This window comes from Idiotropiscis lumnitzeri, chromosome 14 (assembly GCF_059441095.1).
Source record: "Idiotropiscis lumnitzeri isolate Australia: NSW breed Sydney's pygmy pipehorse chromosome 14, RoL_Ilum_1.0, whole genome shotgun sequence".
Classification (NCBI taxonomy): domain Eukaryota; kingdom Metazoa; phylum Chordata; class Actinopteri; order Syngnathiformes; family Syngnathidae; genus Idiotropiscis; species Idiotropiscis lumnitzeri.
In genome coordinates, this window is record NC_142404.1 from 20,377,246 (window position 1) to 20,396,590 (window position 19,345).

Genomic DNA, 19,345 nt, shown 5'->3' on the forward strand with positions numbered 1-19,345 from the left:
CACTACGTGTAGCACAAAAACTTTCAATACATAATTTGGTAACTTTTGAGAAGACCATCCAGGAATTCTTTTGGTGGTATGTTTTGTTATTTTTGTCCACCTGCGGTTGCCATCTTCACATTCTACACTGTAGGAGTGTGTGTGTCTTCAAGGTCCCAGTTGAGGAATACAAAAATGCATCAGCGGCTTTGCAGAGCAACTCCAAAGCATTTTTTGGAACTGCAATTGTGCTATGCTTAGCATATTTTGTGGCGGAGGTCAACGGAAGCTTTCACACATGCCAAAAACACGCACTCTCTCTGTTTGGAGAGTGTCACCAAAACAATTATCTGACCTTGCACGCTGAGGCGACAGGTGGAGGCGGCCGTCCCAATCTTGTTCTCGGCCTTGCAGGTGTACTCGCCTACATCGGCCATGGTGGCCTTGCTGAGTTTGAGACAGGCCACGCCTTTGCCGTACTCCAGCCGACAGGTGGGGCTGGATCGCACCTTGCCGTCACCCTTGAACCAGGACACTTTGATCTCGGGGGTGCCGGTCACGTGACACTTGAGGCAGACGGCGTCGCCCGATGTCACCTCCATGGGCTCCAGGAGCTCCAGGAAGTATGGCGGCTCTGCGGGAAGGAGACAAAGTCAAGTCTGTGGCTCCTTCATGTTAGGGTGAGCACCCAATTGTTTGTCTATGCGTGCCATGCCGTTGAGTGGCAACCAGTCCCTTTGTTTGGAAGTTGATGTGCACTTATTCCACGAACAACATCGACAACGTATGTGCATTTGCATGCTAACTCATTAGCACCTTAGGACAGGACACAATTAGCACATAGCGTGCTACACAGTAGCAGAGGCACATAAGTGAATGATCACGTAAACAAATGAGTCCGTTAGCATGCTAGCTTGTTAGCATACATTGAGTTTGCTTTTGTACTTAACCGGAATTTCTTCGCTTAAGGCAACTGAGAAGAGATTCTCATCTGCGAGCCTCAATGCCGAGCCGGCCGCAGCCGTCGGATTAAAGGAGAGCAAAAGTAAAGCTGTTTGCGCCTGCAACATGATTTGGATTCATTTTGGAATAATGATTTTTCATTAGAATTAGTCATCAAGACGAACACAAGTATCTTAAAGCGAACTCTAATGTGCATTGGGAGCCAGTGAAGAGAGGCCAAGATTGGGGTGATGTGATCCGTCTTGCGAGCAGCAGCATTTTGGAGCAACTTGAGACGCTTGAGGGAGGACTGGCTGACTCCAAAGTCAAGCGCATTAACATGGTGCGGATTTCCTAACGACGCTCTTATGCTTTTGGGAGCCATCTTGCTGGTGTGCGCGGTGCACATCAGGTGGCCACGATGGATAAATCTTCAATTGGATTTGCTTGCGTTCCTTTTCGATGAAACAGCTCACAAACATTCACGTGGAGACATTTGCAAAATGAAGAATGACCATAGGGGTCATTTGGGCTCTGACGGATTGGCGACCTGACCGGCAAACTTTGAGAATGGGTGGCGTGGTTGGCGAACTCACCCAGGATGGTGACGGTGGCCTCGCATTCATCCTTGCCGGCGCCATTGGCCACGCGGCAGGCGTACTTTCCGGCGGCGTCCTTGTCGTCGGTGCTCAGACACTCCAGGATGCATGCACTCTCCGTGGTGCTCAGGTTGTATTTGTACGAGGCGAACACCGGCTGCTCGTCCTTCAACCAGCTCACCGAGATCTCGGGCGTCCCAGAGTACGTACACTCCAGCCTCAGTGGTTTGCCTTTCTCCACAGACACGTCCTTCAGCTTCTTCACGAACGAAGCCGGCTCTGGAACAGGAATGGCTGTCAGTCGCAAGCCACTCATTCTGACAACAGGACGCAAAACTCATGAATTGAAAGCTCAACGAATGAATATGCTTTAATGAACAAAGGTGAACCTGCACCAGAGACACTTGTACAACGCTGTGTCATAAAAACATTTTCTCTCACTGTCCTAAAGGGTGATCCCGGAAATGCCGCTGGACGATGTACTCATTCCCCGACCGGGTTCAGTAAAAAGATCTGATCATAACCTCCCACCTTAGTCGAGGGATCCATGAATCCATTACAACAACTTCCTGCGTCGTGACACAGGCGCATCGAAACGGCAAACTCCTGAGTCACATGACTTGAAGCATCAAAGAATGGACCGGCGACAAGGGCCCAGCCGGCCAATTAAATCGTCCGTTGACAGACAATTATTTAGCATAACCTTGCCTCTCTAAATGGATCTCATGAAGGCCATTCTATGGAGCTGGCCTTCACGCAGGGAATTGAGACCAGGTCGGCCCGCAAACTGTAAACTGGAAGCGTATAACTGACTAACGGACAGCCTTTGAAATGCCTTATTTAGGGTGGCGGGGATATTTGATGCATTACATACAGATTTTTACATGAATACTCAGATTCATAAATCATGGCTTCTGTTTTGTGCCAAAAATCAGCATCGGTCAGGCTGTCAATCAAAACATGACTGACACCGCTGCCACTGGAAAAAATGTTGGAAGTTGACCAACGAAAGCCAGCAGCAGACCTTTGAGTAGCAGGTTGACGGGGTAGCTCTCTTTGCCCACATCGTTGATTATCTGGCACGTGTACTCTCCGGCGTGACTCCTGTCCACCCGGTACAGTTGCAGGAGGACCCGGTTGTCCTTCAGCGAGAAGTCACAGTTCCGCCCGGCCTCCAGCTCCTTGGCCCCCCTGAACCACTTCAGCCTCAGGGGAGCGCTGCCCTTCACGATGGCTGAAAAGACAACATCTGAGCCCGGCGTGGCCTCGGCGGACTGCGGCGCAACCACGAAAGACGGCAGCTCTGGACACAAGAACGTCAGAAAGACAAAAAATGGAGACAAGGATTTTGCTCTTTTTGTTTTTTGGGGACTGTCATGAAATCCAACAGTGGGCTCTTTCTTGTCTATCTTTTGGTCACACGATAAACCTTAAGTGAACATGAATATCTGCATTTCCGCTTACCTTTGACATCCAAGGTGGCACTTGTCTCACTGGATCCCGCCTCGTTGATGGCCTTACACCTGTAGCGTCCTGAGTCGGAAAGCTTGAGGGTTGGAATCCTCAAGGTGCAGCTGTTGTCACTGAAGGAGATGTCGTACGTGGGCCCACTGCGGAGTTCCTCGTCATCGTGATACCAAGAAATGGTGAAAGGGGTCGAGCCCGAAACCTTGCACTCCATCTCGCCGGCTTTGCCCACCACCGTGTTACAGTCCTTCAGTTTTCTCGTGAAGGAGGGTGGGATCATTTTGTCTGTCAGGAGGGAAAGATGTCACAAAGGTGGTACACGGCAAGTCTTACAGTTTCACTCTCAGTTTGTTACAAACGCCACAAAGAAAAAGAAGTAAAAAAAAAAAAAAAACTCCATATGAGCTTAAATGTCAAAGAAAGTGATGCAAGCACACAACACCCTCGTAACTTAACTCTTAAAACCAAGACTATAGATGCAAAAAAATGCGTTTTGTAAAATGAAACAGCAAAGACAGAAGCACATAGTCAGAAAATTCCCTTTTTAAAAGGCTTCGAACATCAAAGACACAAAAGAAAGCTAGACAAGCGCATACAGACTGAACTGAAACGTCAACAATACCAACAAGGTACAGTAGCAATGCAAAACTATCGCCAAAGGCAGCCACACGGCTTCCTTAGTAAACGGGATTTGAAATATAAAAGCAAGTGGCACCAACCTAAGACAGTGAGATTAATTTTGCTCAGGTCCTTCCCGACCTCGTTCATGACCTGAAATGTGTATTCTCCAGAATCCAGTTTCTCCGCAGCCAGCACGTTCAGGCTGGAGATCATCCGGGAGAAGGAAATTTTGTATTTCCTGCCGGACACCAGCTCCACACCATTCTTGAACCACTTGGGCACCAGCTCTGAGGTGCCGCGCACTTTGACTTCCAGGGCGGCAATATCGCCAGCGGTCACGCTCAGAGCGTCGGGCTTATCAACGATCTTGGCTGGTTCTGGAAGTGACATACACGGAGCACAGAGTGTTTAAAACCGACCGCACCTGCATAGGGGCTCGGTCAATGAAGAAACACTATAGGAAGAAGAGAGAATTAGACGGTCACCAACCAAGAACAGTCAGGTTTGCAAAACACTCCGCACTCCCGGCGTCATTCCGCAGCTGACAAGTGTACCGGCCCGCTGCAGCTGCGTCAGTCGCAAAAACTTTTAGGGACACCCGTTGGTTCTCAAAGCTTATTTTTCTGTTGTCGCCGTCCCTAAGAATGTGGTCCTTATCCAGAACCCAGGTCACGGAGATGGGCTCGGAACCACTGACGGTGGCCACGAGGCTCACCTCCTGTCCCAGAACCACCGTGATATTGGACAGTTTCTCCATGAAGGATGGAGGCTCTGGAGAAGAGCAACAAACCAGTCAGCAAGGGGAAGGAATCTAACCTTAGTTCCGCACTGGATGCTTTGAAGTCCACTGACCTCTGAGTTTAACTGACGCCTGGCAGGTGGCGCTGCCGACGGGGTTTGACGCCTTGCACTCATAGCGGCCGGCATCTGCGGGTTCGATCCCAATGACGTGCAACGTGGCCGAGGTGCCCTCGCTCAACATCTTGTACTTTCTGCTCTCCATCAGGGGCTTGCCATCCATGAACCAGGCAGTCTGGAATGGGCCTGTGCCGCTCATTTCGCAATAGAGACTCACATCCTTCCCGTTCAGCCCCTCTACCGGTTCTGGCACTCTAATAAATGATGGCGGCTCTACGGGAACATCAACAAATCATTACAGCTGCACAAGAGACCTACGGTTGGCGCAAAATCCTAAAGCTGAAATCCAAAAAGCGTCAACCCTCTTGCCAGCCTCTGCCATTGTGAGCATTTTTTATTCTTGGACTGTGGAAAGGGGTCAACACAATAGATTAGTGCTTTGGACTTCTGCCTCTCAGTTCTGAGTTTCTGAGTTAAATTCTCAACTCGTCCTGTGGGAAGTTCGCAGGTCCACAGTACGTGCGTGGGTTTTCTCCCGGTACGCCGGCTCACATTTGGATTCCAAAAACGTGCTAGGTAAATTGAAGATTTTAAATTATCCACTCGGTACTTGTGTGGGCTTGTTTGTCGATACTGTATGCATGGATGGAAATTGAAAAACTTGAATTTGGACTACATGCTCTGTGGATGACTGGCAACCAGCTCAAGATGTGATCTATCCATGCCAGCTTGGATAGAATTCAATTTACCATAACCCTAACGCATGCAACCGGTACAAAAAAATGGGTTAGGATTACAATGGTGGTCTGCAACCGTCATGCAATAAACATTGAGTTCAACTCAGACGAAGGCAGAGTGGCTGTATAAAAAAGAGGAATTCGTAATGGATGACAGCTTTAAGAGTCACTGACAGTAAATCCGTCAAAAACCAACCTTTTACAGTAAGAGTGGTGCTACAGCTGATAGTGCCGGCATCGCTATGAGCTTCGCACGTGTAGACTCCGTCATCGTCAAAGCCAGCGGTCTGCAGCTCCAGGGTGAGCACTGAGCCATCAAACGACGTGCTGCAGTTGCTGCTGTCCATTAGCTTGGTGTCCTGCTTGTACCAGGTCACCTTGATGGGCCCAGTACCGGTGACCCTGCACTCCAGGCAGAGTGGCTCACCCTGCTTCACACACTTACTGGATGGGAGTTTCAACACAAACTCGGGTGGTTCTGGAAAGGCCAAAACATTAGCATTAGTTGGCAGAATATCTGTATAGATTCTCATCCTGCTCATGACAATCAGCAAAAGTTGAGTGGAGGCCTTTGGACTCTTGTTTCTGTGCCACACTTCAGACTTAGCAACACCCTTCAAACAAAGGCTTGTTTGCTCCAGTGACCAAGTCCTCTGAAGCAAACGAAGCAATCTTGTTGTTGCCGGGCGACTTAGTGAGGAGTGCTGGGACGTTTTCCTTAAAGAGACCGAAAAAACCTTCAACTCCAACCCAGAAAGAAAACAGTAGTTAGCAGGAGTCAACAATTAATTTGCATCTCAACGGATATAGTCAAGTTGCCTCCATTCAACTTTTAAGAATGTAAGGCGCCACAGCGAGGGCAGTAGCGGGACAGAACGGTTTAGTGTGTGGTGGGGTGTGGTCGACCGCTGTGCAAGACAGAAGAAAGAGAGGAGAAACACCCAAATGACAACGAAGCTATGCTAATGCTAACGCTGACGGAAACCACTGAAAACACAGCAACGAGACGATTGTCCGACCTTTGACCGTCAAGTCTGCGCTGGAGCGTACAGAACCAGCATCGTTGCTGACTTGGCATGAGTAGACCCCGCCCTGGGTGACACCCACGGAGTAGAGCTCCAGGAAGCAAGAGAGCGCGTCCAGCCCCATGAGACAAGTGGGCCCCGTCATCAGCTCCAAATCATCCTTGAACCACTTGACACTGAAGGGAGGCGTCCCCTTGAACGACCCTTTGAAACGCACCGTTGCATTGGGTACGGTCGTCTGGGAATCCGGCAGGGTGACAAAGCTTGGAGGTTCTTGAGACAATGAAATGGAACGGGTTATAGAAGCAGAGTTGATCCTCAAGTTGCGGATCAAGTTGCAAATCCAAAACATGGTTTAACCTTTGACTATCAGGGTTCCAGTGCACTGGCAGCTTCCAGCAGAGTTGCTGAGTTTGCAGGAGTAGGAACCTGCATCTAAAATCTCTAAGTGCTCAATCTCCACACACACGGAGTTGTCTTGCTGAATCATTTTGCGTTTAACACCGCTGGAGATTTTGGCGCCGTCTTTCTGCCATTCTACAGAGATGGGAATGGAGCCGGATATCTTGCAAACCATCTGAACAAAAGAGCCCAGAATCTCTTGCATGTCTCTGAGGGGGTTGATGAAGCTTGGCGGGATGACTTGTTCTGTGACCAGGAGAACAAACACAAAGTGATCATCTGGTTCAAAGGTTTGGGGGTTCTTCATACCCCATGCTCTTTATACGAACCTGACACAACCACTTTGACAGTGCAACTGCAGCTGCTGATGTGGTTGGACACTTCAAAGACATAGTCTCCTTCATCCTCTCTCTGTGCTGACTGAATTCTTAGGCTGCTGGTGTTGTTCTCAAAGCTCAGCTTGTGCTGCCTGATAGACTGCAGCTCCTTGCCCTCTTTCAGCCAACGCACTTTGAGCTCTGGTGAGCCTGTTACCTTACAGTCCAGACTAACCGGATCTCCAAACATCACCTTCATCAACTCAGGCTTCTCAGAGATCTGAGGTGGTTCTGCATGTCAATAAAGTCACAAATTTACTGCAGGTCCGACATCAGAGCAGAATCCAAAAGGAGAGGTTAGTGAAGAGTAGTACCTTGGACCGTCAGGGTGGCGGCACACCTATCCTGGCCAGCCTCATTCATGGCCTGGCAAGTGTAAGACCCACTGTGACCTGCTTCACACGCAGGGATCCTAAGCGTGGCCACATTGTTCTCAAATGTTCTCTCAATTTTGGGATCTTCCAAAATCCAGTTCCCGTCCTTTTGCCATTGCACAGAAATGGTTGGAGAGCCGTCCACCACACACTCAAAGACCACCTTCTTACCCAGAACACAGGTGGCATTTTCCGTCCTTTTGGTAAATCTTGGCGGTTCTGTTTGAGAAAGCCGGGTATTAATTCTAGCAGTCGACGAGAACCTGAGAACATTTCACATCTCAACGGACCAACCTTTGAGGCTCAGTGTGGCCTTACAACTACAGCTTCCCACATCATTGGTGACAGTACACTGGTATTCACCAACATCGCCTGCGTCACATTTGTTTACCTCCAGGCCCACCGTGTCGTTGACCAGGGTGAGGCCATGCTTAGCACTAGCTTTCAGCTCCTTGCCGTCTTTGTGCCACGTGATCTCAAAGGGAGCGGTGCCGGCTAGTTGACAATTCAGCCAGGCACCGCCACCCGTCACAACACTAACCGGCGTCAGTTCTCGTAGAAATATGGGCGGCTCTGATGTTGGGAAACAACACAGTCATCCTCTCTGGATTTGAAGCCCTAAAACAGCCACTTAGACATGTGACTGAACTAACCTTTGACCTGGAGTTCCATGCTACAGCTCTCGCTTCCCGCTTCATTGCGAGCTTCGCAGAAGTAGGTTCCGCTGTCTTTGACGTTGGCCCCGCACAACTCCAGGGTGGCCAGGGAGTTGTCAAAGGCCATCTTATGGCGACTGTCGGGGCTGATCTCTGAACCCTCCCTGAACCAGTAGATGTCTATCTCGGGTGTACCGCTCACTTGGCACTCAAACATTTGACTCTGACCCGGTCGGATCACAGACAAGTGCGCTGGACTTCGCATGAACTTCGGGGGTTCTGTCAAGGGAAGCAACCACATGCATGTCTGTTAGAAAGACCTCAAAAGGAATATTCAAGTTTGTGTTTCAACCCTACAAATCTCACGTTACGTTTGCCAAGTTCGAGCTATCAGCTGTTCAGAGTTTTAAGTCCTGTGAACAATATTTTCTAACTCATTTCAATATAAACCTGAAGTCACACCACCAATCATGGTCATGGTTGGTCCTGTTGTCGTCAATGTTTTGAGCTAACTTTGGCTTTTTCTTTTTCATTAAAATGATTTTAACAACGTGCGAACAAATGGACGAACGGGAAAAAGCTCTGGTGAGAAACCTTTGACAAAAAGTGTGGCCTGGCAGGAGACGGCGCCGACATCGTTGTGAACCTCGCAGACGTAGTCACCAGTGTCTGAAGTTTTAACAAAGAAGAACTCCAACGAAGTGGAGGTGTTGTCTTTTGTCACCAGGCAGTCGGAGCTGGACAAGATCTCTTTCTTGTTCTTAAACCATTTTATGGTCAATGGCGGTGTGCCTGAGATCAAAGCACTGAAATGGACCTTTGAGCCAGGGAGGACATTCATTGATTCTGGTGGTTCGATAATGCAGGGAGGCTCTGGAAAAGTAGAGAATCAAGAATTGTGATCACGCTTGGTGTGGTTGTGAGCCTGAGTGAGACAAAACAGATTCAAACCTTTGACAAACAAGGTTCCCGAGCACTGCGCACTTCCCGCCTTGTTCTTAGCAATGCAGGCATAGCTTCCGCTATCTTTGCTGTCCAGATTGGAGATTTCCAGGAAAGCTACATTTTCAAAGAAGGTGCACCTCCATTTGTCGTCCGTCTGGATCTGTTTTTCGTTTTTGTACCACTGTATGCTGACGGGCAGCGAGCCCGACACGACGCATTCTAGATGTGCAAAGGAGCCTTTGATCCCTTCGCTTTGCGTCAGCTTCCTCGTGAATGTCGGCGCAATGATTTGATCTGACGTGGAAAAAGCAAAGAGGTTAGCAATCCTGCGGGCATAGAGACTGACCCCCTTGGTAACAGAGCTCGTAGATATGTTGACAACTGACCCAAAATGGTGAGTGTCGCCTTGCACAAACTGCGACCGACATCGTTTGAAACTTCAAAGGTGTATTCGCCGTTGTCACTTTTGTCTGTTTTATTGATTTTTAGCACAGAGCTGGAGTCTGTGCTTTGTACTTTGTATCTCTGACCAGAGACCAGCTCATTGCCAGCCTTCAGCCAGCGCACCTTAAGTGGCTTGGTACCCGAGAACCGGGCCGCCAAGGTAGCTAGATCCCCCTGAGTCACACTTATCGACTTTGCCTCTTCTGTGACCTTAGCTGGTTCTAAGACGTGAAGAACAAAAGTTAGCAAAGTTTCACCAGACTCATGTGTTACAACATCGGAGCAGATGAAGAGCTCCTGTGACCGTGAGCATCACGTTGCCCTGAAGACATGCTGGATTCAGTTTTTGAACTATTAGCCTTGAAAAGGCATCCTACGAGCTAACTGGTAAGGGACTAGGAAGTATATCACAAATAAAAGGAAGTGACTATACATATCCTATAAATAGTTTTCCCTGCCACAACTACGATTTGTCCCATGACAAAAATGAGTTTCACACTGCTGTATGTGGTCTGGCTAGCGCGGTAGGATGCGCATGCGGTTCAGGCGACAATTTGGATCTGGAGGACTACTGACCTTTTACAGTCAGAATGGCAGAGCAGGTCTGACTCCCTGCCTCATTCTGGGCTTGGCATGTGAATTTCCCGCCATGCTCGCTGCAAAGCTCTGTGATGTGCAGAAGGGCCATCTGGTTCTCATACGAAATCTGAACATTTTCGGCCTCTTTCAGCTCATAGTTATCTTTGAGCCAAGTGACAGTTATGGGCTCCGAGCCCTTCAGGGTGCACTGCACGGAGACCTTGCTGCCTACCAAGGCGCTGACGGTCTCCAGCTTTTGCAAAAACGAAGGAGGTTCTACAACAGAATTTACAATCATGCCTTGTGTTAGATCAGACAAAAAATAATAAATTCCAGCAAAATGACAATGGAATGTCAAACCAGACCCAGCAAAGGTATTCATAAGAGTCTGAGTAGTTGACAGAACACGGGCGGCAACGGTCTAGATCCTCTGTCCCAAACACAGATAATGTCTGAACTGACCTTTAAGAGCGACTTGAGATTCACAAGTGGCCCTCCCTACTTTGTTCTCCACCACACACTGGTACAAGCCCACGTCTAGAACCTCCAAAGCCACGACGTGAAGCGCCACCAGGTCCTCCTTCACTGTGATCCTGTGTCTCTTGTCGTTCCTCACCAGTTTTGTGTTTTTGTAAAATGACACAGTGAATGGGGCTGAACCAGACACTTGGGCCTCCAGCATCATCTCAGAACCCTTTACCACATCTTGGGGCTCCAAGAAACGAGTGAACACTGGGGGTTCTAGAAGAACACAATGGAGCGGTCACAATGTTATATTAAACTGCAGAAAACCCACCGCCAGAAATGATGTTGGCTTACTCGTGTGTCATTAGCGCACTTCAACACCTGAAAGTCAAGTCCAAAATGGTGAGTTAAGTGATATTGCAAAGTGTACAAACCTTTGATTGTGACTATGCTACTGCAAGAATCACTGCCCGCCTCACTGGTAGCTACGCACACGTAGTCTCCACTGTCCTCAACAGCGGACTTGGCTATCTCCAGAGAGGCCACCAAATCCACTGAGGTTATTGAGTATTCAGGACTATGGCTGATCTCCATGCCATCCTTCAGCCACTTGAAACCAATGACAGGACTGCCTGTCACTTTGCACTGCAACCTGACTGGGCTGCCACAGACCACCAGCTTGGTGGCTTCAGGCTTCATCACAAAGATGGGAGGTTCTGAGAGAAGAGGTGAATGGCGATTAGGAAGCAGATTAGTGTCAAATAACGATGTTCATGCAAGTGATGACGGGCACCTTTTACAAAGAGGGCTGCGGTGCAGTCCACCTTGCCGGCCTCATTGGACACCTGGCAGGTATATTTAGCCGAGTCGCCTGGCTTGACAGAGGGAAGCTCCAGAGTGCTCATGGAGGCTTCTTTCTTGATGAAACAAGAACCTTCACTGATCATTTCCTTGTCTTCTCTGAACCACTTCACAGACAGAGGAGGGGTTCCAGTGAAAGCAGTCTGAAGGCAAACTGTAGTTCCAGGTATAACATCCTGGTTGTCGGGTGTCACTGTGAATGCCGGCGGTTCTGGAGGCCACAAGCAATAAGGAAATGTGCACTTTACAATAGCATCGAATCAATAAAACGGCGGCACAAGACGCAGTCACACCTTTGACGTAAAGTATGCCGCTGGTTTCTTTCGCGCCGGCTGAGTTGGTGGCTCTGCATTTATAAACTCCTGAGTCAGCTTTCTCCAACTGGCTGAGGGTTACTGTGGCGGAGCTCTCCTTGAAGTCTAGCCGGAATTTGGCTCCGGACTCAATTTCCCGTTCATCTTTGAACCAGGCGATGCTGATGGGTTGGGACCCAGACACTTTACACTCCAGTGAGATGTCGCTGCCAATGTTACCGTCAACTCGTTTTAGCAACTTGGTGAAGGCTGGCGGCATTATACGGTCTGCATGTCAAAGAGAAGGTATTGTGTGTATCAGTGGTTAGAAAAAAAAACTACAAACTGACTTGACAAAAGGCTTCATGTTGGATTTGATCAGCTCCCCATCAAATTTCCTCACAATCAATCACACTTAAGAGGTTAGGGCAAACCAAACCTAGAACTGTCACAGAGCACGTGCACTGGTCCTTCCCGACTTTATTGGCAACCTCCATCTTGTACACAGATGTGTCCCCCTTTTCTGATTTGAGAATCTTCAAGGAGACCACATTGTCCTTCTGGCTCATCTTATATTTGCGTCCACTGATCATCTCCTTTCCATCTTTGAACCATTTGACTTTAAGGTCAGGGCTTCCAGAGATGGTGCATTCCAGCGTGGCCGAATCACCCGCCGTCACACTGATGGACTCTGCCGGTTCTACAATTCTAGCGGGTTCTGAGATAGTATCGGTACAAAAGGAGAGACATTCAGCATTCACAATTAAGAAGACAAGAAGAACAAAGGAAGGATGGATGTGGAGGATGTCATCTGACCATGGACTGTCAGGGCAGCTTCACATTTCTGTTGCCCAGCTTCGTTCTCAGCATGGCACAGGTATTTACCGGCGTGGCTGATGGCCACGACGGCGATGGACAAGCTTGCCACATTGTTCTCAAATGACATGGTGATGTTTGGATCGTCGTTCCGCAGTATTTCAGAGTCTTTCATCCACTTGACCGTAATGGGGGCCGAACCCTTCACGGTTCCCTGAAGCTTCAATGCATTTCCTAGCACTGCCGTCACACTTTCAACCCTCTTTGTGAAGGTTGGTGGTTCTATAGAAAGATCAAAGCCACCGAGAGATAAGCTAGAGGCCAATAAGTGAACGTCAAAAGATGTTAAAGTTTTACTGACCTTTAAGTTTAGCTAAGCCCTTGGTGGTGACTTTGCCCACATCGTTGGATATGACACACTGATATTCTCCCATATCAACACTTTCAAAGGGCTGGATCTCCAGCCTCAACATGGACTCTTGGGAGACGACCTTGTATTTGTGGTCACTACTGATGCTCCTCTTATTTTTGGACCAATTGATCTCAAAGGGAGCACTTCCTGCCACTTCACACTCCAGCTGTGCGCTGGTGCCCTTCACCGCCTCCACCGTCTGCAGCTCCTTCTTAATGGACGGCGGCTCTGTTATCAGAGGTCAAGAGGATAAGCACAATGACCCCCGCTCTCTATCACAGGTCATCATTCACACCGCCGCTTTAGCGTGGATCTTTTTGTTTTGTGTATTAGTTTTTGTCTAGCGTACAGGCAAGTGACAATTTAGCGTTGCACGTCTTCAGTGTAGTACCACTTTGTGGCAGAACATGCCAGACAGCACCAAGCTCTACTAGAGGAGATGCATCCTTTAACTGCAAGAGGAGAGAAAGTGTCGACCTCCAACAGTATAACACTAGTTGTTGTTCCCGTGTCAGATGTTTTATGTGTGTCAGTTTTGTTGGAACAAAAACAGAATGAAATAATAAACACAATTGATGGTCTCTCCATATTGTGAATTTTACTGCAAAAAATGGCGCCGAGTGTGATGCCACAAGATGTCTCAGACAAACCTTTGACAGCCACGGCCGCACTGCAGCTCTCACTGCCAGCATTGTTTGACACCTCGCAGGTGTAGCGGCCACTGTCGGCCACGAGAAGGTTCGTGATCTCCAAAGTGGCTGTGCCATTTGTGAAAGACATTTTGTGTCTGTCTCCAGGGACCAACTCTCGCTCATTCCAGAACCAGTGGATGTAGAGTTTTGGGGAACCTTTGATGGTGCAATGCAAGCGACCAACTATTCCTTGCTTCCATGTGATACTTGGATCCATTTTCTTGACAAAGCTAGGAGGCTCTGCAGGGAGTGGTTATATTTATTTTCAAAGTTTCAAATTTTCATTAGGTAAAAGAAGAACCAAAACAAAGCGTTAGTGTTGGCTAACATGTCATGTCAAGTCTTACCTTGAACTGTTACCAGAGCCTCGCAGGAGGAACTCCCGGCCTCGTTGGAGGCGGTGCACACATACAGGCCAGTGTCTTTCACTTTGGACTTGGCAATTTCAAGAACTGCCACCTTGTCATCAAAGGACTGCTTACACTCCATGCTCTGGTGGACCTTCTTATCATCCCGAGTCCAGGTGACTGTCACACCAGTGTCCTCGTCCACCTGGCATTCCAGCCTCAGCATCTGGTTAACGGCGGCGGACACTGGCTCAAAGCTCTTCACGAATTTGGGCTTGTTAATGACTTTGAGCTCTGTGCTAAAAGTAGCTGCGCCAACGCTGTTGGAAGCCTTGCACAGGTAGACTCCCTGATGGCCGGGCTCAAGAGTGGAGATGTGCAGGGAATACTTGTTCTTGTCGCACCTCATAGCATAGTTGCGTGAGGGGGAGATGGCTATGTTGTCTTTGTGCCAGACCACCTCTATGGGCGCCGAGCCAGTGAGCGCGCACTGGAACACGGCTGTTTTCCCCACATAGGATGTCATTGGCTCTGGTTTTGTTACAAAAAGCGGTGGGTACATTTCTATGGAAAGCAGGTAGAAGATATCTTAGAAAACGAAAGCACGAAAATTAGACCTGGCAGCTCAACACTGTGAGAGGCCATTTCTGTCAAAACGACATAGATAGGTCAAAGGTTGCCAAAAAATATGATACTTCTCTCTCATTTTGACAGTCAAGGGACGCTTGCAACAGGAAGTCTTACCAGTGACAGCCAGAGAGGCGCCGCAGCTGGCGGCACCGTACTGGTTGGTGGCTTTGCAGCTGAATTCTCCACTATCGGCTTTGACAGGGTGCAAAACTTCCAGGCAAGATCCACTGTGGCGGCTGATGATGTTGTACTTCTCGCTTTGCTTGATCTCCACACCGGACTTGTGCCACTTGAAGGTCACACTTGGGGCCTCCTCAATCTCGCACTCAAACCTGGCATGGCCCCCGACGTTTATCTCCAGAGGGGTGATTCTCCGCCTAAAGATGGGCGGCACTGAGGCGCCCAACGACAAAGATAGATAAATGTCAGTGGAATCATTGCTGGATGGATTTTATGTTAAACGCAGACAGTCAGAAATGAGACAGATGGTGGATGTTATTTCTTTTTTTCAAAAGAAAACAGATAGCAAGAACACAAGCCCCAGGATTGTGAAACATGATTTCAGGTGTTTTCTTGTTGGGCTTGGGTTCAAGCTACTGGTGGAAAAAAGACGTGATGACCAGGATGAAGACTTGATAGCATGCAGACACATGTGGAGGATGGACCAAGACAGACCATGAAAGCTGTCCAAAAACCAGCATCAGGCACCCAGTGGGTGCTGGTTCTGATCATCAGACAATAGGTGTCAAGATACAAGATGAAGTGAGTTAGAGTGAAATGTGAACATTCGAAAGACAAATGAAACACTTTTAAACATATTATGAGTGACTCTCAGGGAAGGAAATGGATGAAAAGATAGAACATTGATTTTTCTTGAAGTCAAACCTCTTGAGACCACTGTGAGTCTGGAAGATGTTGTTGCTTGGCCAGCTTCATTCTCAGCTTCACAAACATATTCTCCGTCATGTTTGTCCTTGACAACTCTTCTGATAAACAGCGAGTGAGTGTCGAGCTCCGTGAAACACTTGAACTCATTGCCAGATTGCACCAATTGCCCATTGAAGAACCAGTTTACCTGGGTGGCATACTTGATGCTGGCTCTAAATGTTGCCTCCGCGTCTTCTGCAACTGTTAGATCCTCCAGACTGGTAACTACTAGGGGATGTTCTCTCTGTTCCGGTCTGGAGACTGAAATCTCCTCTTTGAAAACCTGCTCCATCTTATCCTCCATGATGATAATACCCTGAGTCTGTTCAGAGGGGGATGTGGTGGGAGGCAGAGTGGCGGTAAGCAGTGCCGTCCCTTCAACTTTGTGTTTGCTCTTCACTGTGGACTTCATCTCCTGTCTGGACACCACCGCTGACTGCTCAAACGCTACATGGGTTTCAGTGGAAACTTGGACCTGCGATGAAATGGACTGTGCCACCCTCGCTTCCTTGGATTCCTGGACTTCGACCCGCTGTTGAGCCGAGGCTCGCTCCACCTCCATTTTCGACTCAGTCCTGAGGGCTGCTGCTTGAGATTTAATGGGACTAAAGTCTACTGAGCTCTCTGCCACACTCACTGTCTGCACAACGGAGGAACTGACTTGCTTTGAGCGGGCTGAGGAGACCTGCGCCCTCTGAGGTTTGTCTAGCTGCATGGTACCTGGCTGATCAGAAGTCAGAACACGAACCTCCCGGTGCACAATGGAATGTAAAGCTGCCTGAAGTTCACTTCTGAGGTCAGCTCTGCGAGGATATTCACCCTGGAAAGCCAGCGTGATTTCCAAAGGTGTGCCAGTTGATGTGATCACGTAGGTAAACAACGTGTGCCTGGGTTCTCTCTGAACTTTGACTTCCTGTACTACTGCCGCCTGGAGCCCTCCTACAACATCCGCCAGCAACACTGGTTGCTCACTGGCTACCGCAGACTGAAGAGCATTTCTGAGTTGACGGCGTATGCTCACACTGGATGCTTTTGGCATCTGAAGCACAAACATCATCTCTTTGGGAAGAGTTGTGCTGTCTGTAGATTCTGACGCGAGCAGAGACAGCTGGGGTTGTTTAGCAGCGATGACTTTAGCGGACTCTGACTTGATAATCTCTTGGGAGAGCTCCCCCGTCAGTACTTGCTTCTCATCCATCATTATCGACTGCCTGACTGACTGGCCTTCTTGGATCTGGACTGCAAAGTCCTGCTCTGCAGCTTCAAGAATTTCACTGCTCTCGGTGCAGATCTCCTTCTCCTTGACCTGGACTGGCTCTGTGGGAACCTTTGGTTCTATGTCAGTCTTGCACGTGACTTTGTCCACAGCTACGAGCCTCTCTGTATGTCTTGCTTCTATAGCCTGACTCTCAACCATGCTGGTGAGGTGCATCACATTCCAGCGATCCTCCTTCTGCACCAGCGCCCGCTGCTCCTTAACGTCACAAGCGACGGGCGTCTCCTTGGGCAGTTGCATGGGCTGAAATGACAGCTGGAGAACGTTCTGAGGCCTGGGTTCAGTTCGAAGCTGGGACTGAACTCCAGTCACAGACAAATTGAGCTCTGAGTCCTGATCTGCAGTCAGCTGGAGTTTCTCCTCAGAGACCGCTGCGTGACTACGAACCTTTTCGGCTTTTTGCGTAGCTGTCTGCTGTTCAGGCTTCTCTGGCTCAAGAATACCTTCTTTGGGAAGCACCTCAAAAGACTGGCTTGACTGGAGATGAAGCAGAGAAGGTGACTCCTTACTTGGTTGAACAGCAACAGTACCCACCCTGGTATCAAACTGAGATGTGTCCTCACAAACCACTGTCCTCTGCTCATCCTGGCTGACCGAGTGCAGCACAGTAGGACTTTTCCTGGTGCCCGCCTGCTCTGGGTCAGGTTTTTTGCAAGTAAAACTGGATTCAGAGGGGAGCAGGTCTTGATCAGTGATAACCTGCAAGTGCAACAGCTGCTCCCCTTCTATCTGGGACTGAATGGATGTGGCGCTGCTCAGAGACGGCAACTGTTGAGAGGACTCTGCCCCAAGCGGGTACTTTTCCTCTGCTGCTAGACTTACTTTCATCATGCGATCCTTACAAAGGTGGGCTGCCTCCTCTGCTGGTGTCTGCATGGAGAAGTCTGTCTCCTTGGCCAGAGTGTGTTTGGATTCGCTAACTGAGGCTAGAACTACACGACGTTGCTCTTGCTTGACAGAGGTCTTCACAGCTGAGTCGGCTGTCGCTAACTCAGCGGTGTGACCCTCTGGAAGTGCATATTTCTCAGTAGATTGGGCAGAGTACAAGATTTTTACCCCCTCTTTCACCTTGTAACCTTTCTCCTCCTGACCCCCAGAAAGTTCTTGGGACTGTTCTTTCATAACTGCCAACTGTGACTCCACCTGATGCCCGCTCACTAGATGCTTGGGCTCTGATCGCAGCTTGACTGACGTGGACTTTCTGTCAGCCAGCGGCTTGGTGCTGGTGGTAGAAAAAGGGGTAAGCTCCTCGGCTACAGCCGACATCACTTGCGACCTCCCCTCCCTACTTGCCTGGAGCGCAATCACCTCGGGACTCTGAATGCGGTCACAGTGCTGCTCTGTGAGGTCCTGACTCTCCTCAACAGATGATGTGAAAGCAGTCGTGTGACGCTGCTTTTGAGAAACAGCTGAAACTTGTCCCGGGTGGGTGGACACCTCAGAAACTCTCTCCTCTATTTCGAGACTCTGAAGCACCGCTGCCTGATGGGGCACCTTCTCACGGTGAATAGTGGCGGCTGAGATATCCAGCTCCGTAAGGGAGCCCACTTGCTCACTGGGAATAACCCGTCGGTCTTCCGTACCGATGGTATAAACCATCTGGTCTGAGCTGACCCTGTCCTGACCTGGAAGGCTAACCTGGTACAAGCGAGACTCCGTAGCCTGTTCTGTTTTGGAAACTTTATAACCTTTTTTCTGGACCACAACCTGCTGTTTGTGAGACACAGAACGAGATTCCCTGAGCACAACCAGCTCGGCTCCACTAGATGCCTCCCCAAACTGGTTTGAAGCTTTACATGTGTACATGCCGCTGTCTTTCTGATTGACATCCTTGATGGTAATAAAGCCAGACCCATCTGGGTTAGCTGTAATGGCACACTTGGGACTAGACTGGATCTCAAAAGTACCCTTGAACCACTGGACTTTGGGAACGGGATCCCCAACAACTTTGTAATCAAAAGAAACCTTTGTCGCTTCTGAGGTGCTCACTGGTTTGATCTGCGTTAAGAACGTCGGTGGTTTTCCTGTGTACTGAAACATTTTTTCGACCCATTTCTCTGCCTGGCTAAGTTCCTCCTTTTTCACTTCCAGATACGTGGTGCACGTGGTCTGGCCGAACCTGTTGGAGGCTGTGCAGGAATACTCGCCCTCGTACTCCGATGTAACACGAGTGATAATTAAGGTAAACTCCTCCTTCTCCTCTACCAGCTTATACACGGAAGAACTCTTGATCACTTTCCCATCGTGAGACCACTGAACAGTGGGCTTTGGTGTGCCAGACACTTTGACACTAAAGGTAGCGATCTCTCCGGCCCTCACCGCCACTGGCAAGAGCTGGCTGAGAAACACGGGCTTTTCCTTTTTCTTTTCTATTGTGGAAACGTAATGTTTGGGCTCTGGCATGAGTTCAAGTGTTTTGGTTTTGTGAGGCAACTGGACACCGGTGTAGTAGGTCTCCTCTTGCTCCTCCACTGTAGTGACAGTGGTGCTAGAACGTTCTGTCAGAAAACATTGAGCAAGACTGATAAGAAAAAAGTCATCTGAGCAAGACAGACACACAACAAAATGCATCCTGCCATGAGAGAAAGACTCAGGCATTGGTCTTCCCAGGACGTTGATTT

At 49.0% G+C, this 19,345-nt stretch overlaps 1 protein-coding gene across 1 annotated transcript in view; it reads right to left on the reverse strand.

Annotated features, from left to right (window-relative positions):
* Window positions 1–19,345, reverse strand: part of LOC148323979 (titin-like) — a 98,113-nt gene that overhangs the window by 39,164 nt on the left and 39,604 nt on the right. The window contains 28 exon segments of the mRNA XM_088314506.1: window positions 335–613; window positions 1,518–1,799; window positions 2,545–2,823; window positions 2,985–3,272; window positions 3,707–3,985; window positions 4,098–4,379; window positions 4,461–4,739; window positions 5,400–5,681; window positions 6,223–6,501; window positions 6,589–6,876; window positions 6,960–7,238; window positions 7,322–7,600; window positions 7,676–7,954; window positions 8,035–8,316; window positions 8,632–8,910; window positions 9,369–9,647; window positions 10,003–10,281; window positions 10,468–10,746; window positions 10,905–11,186; window positions 11,264–11,542; window positions 11,625–11,912; window positions 12,064–12,342; window positions 12,441–12,722; window positions 12,802–13,080; window positions 13,503–13,784; window positions 13,892–14,455; window positions 14,636–14,914; window positions 15,407–19,222. Coding sequence (XP_088170632.1) covers window positions 335–613; window positions 1,518–1,799; window positions 2,545–2,823; window positions 2,985–3,272; window positions 3,707–3,985; window positions 4,098–4,379; window positions 4,461–4,739; window positions 5,400–5,681; window positions 6,223–6,501; window positions 6,589–6,876; window positions 6,960–7,238; window positions 7,322–7,600; window positions 7,676–7,954; window positions 8,035–8,316; window positions 8,632–8,910; window positions 9,369–9,647; window positions 10,003–10,281; window positions 10,468–10,746; window positions 10,905–11,186; window positions 11,264–11,542; window positions 11,625–11,912; window positions 12,064–12,342; window positions 12,441–12,722; window positions 12,802–13,080; window positions 13,503–13,784; window positions 13,892–14,455; window positions 14,636–14,914; window positions 15,407–19,222 — 11,682 coding nt within the window.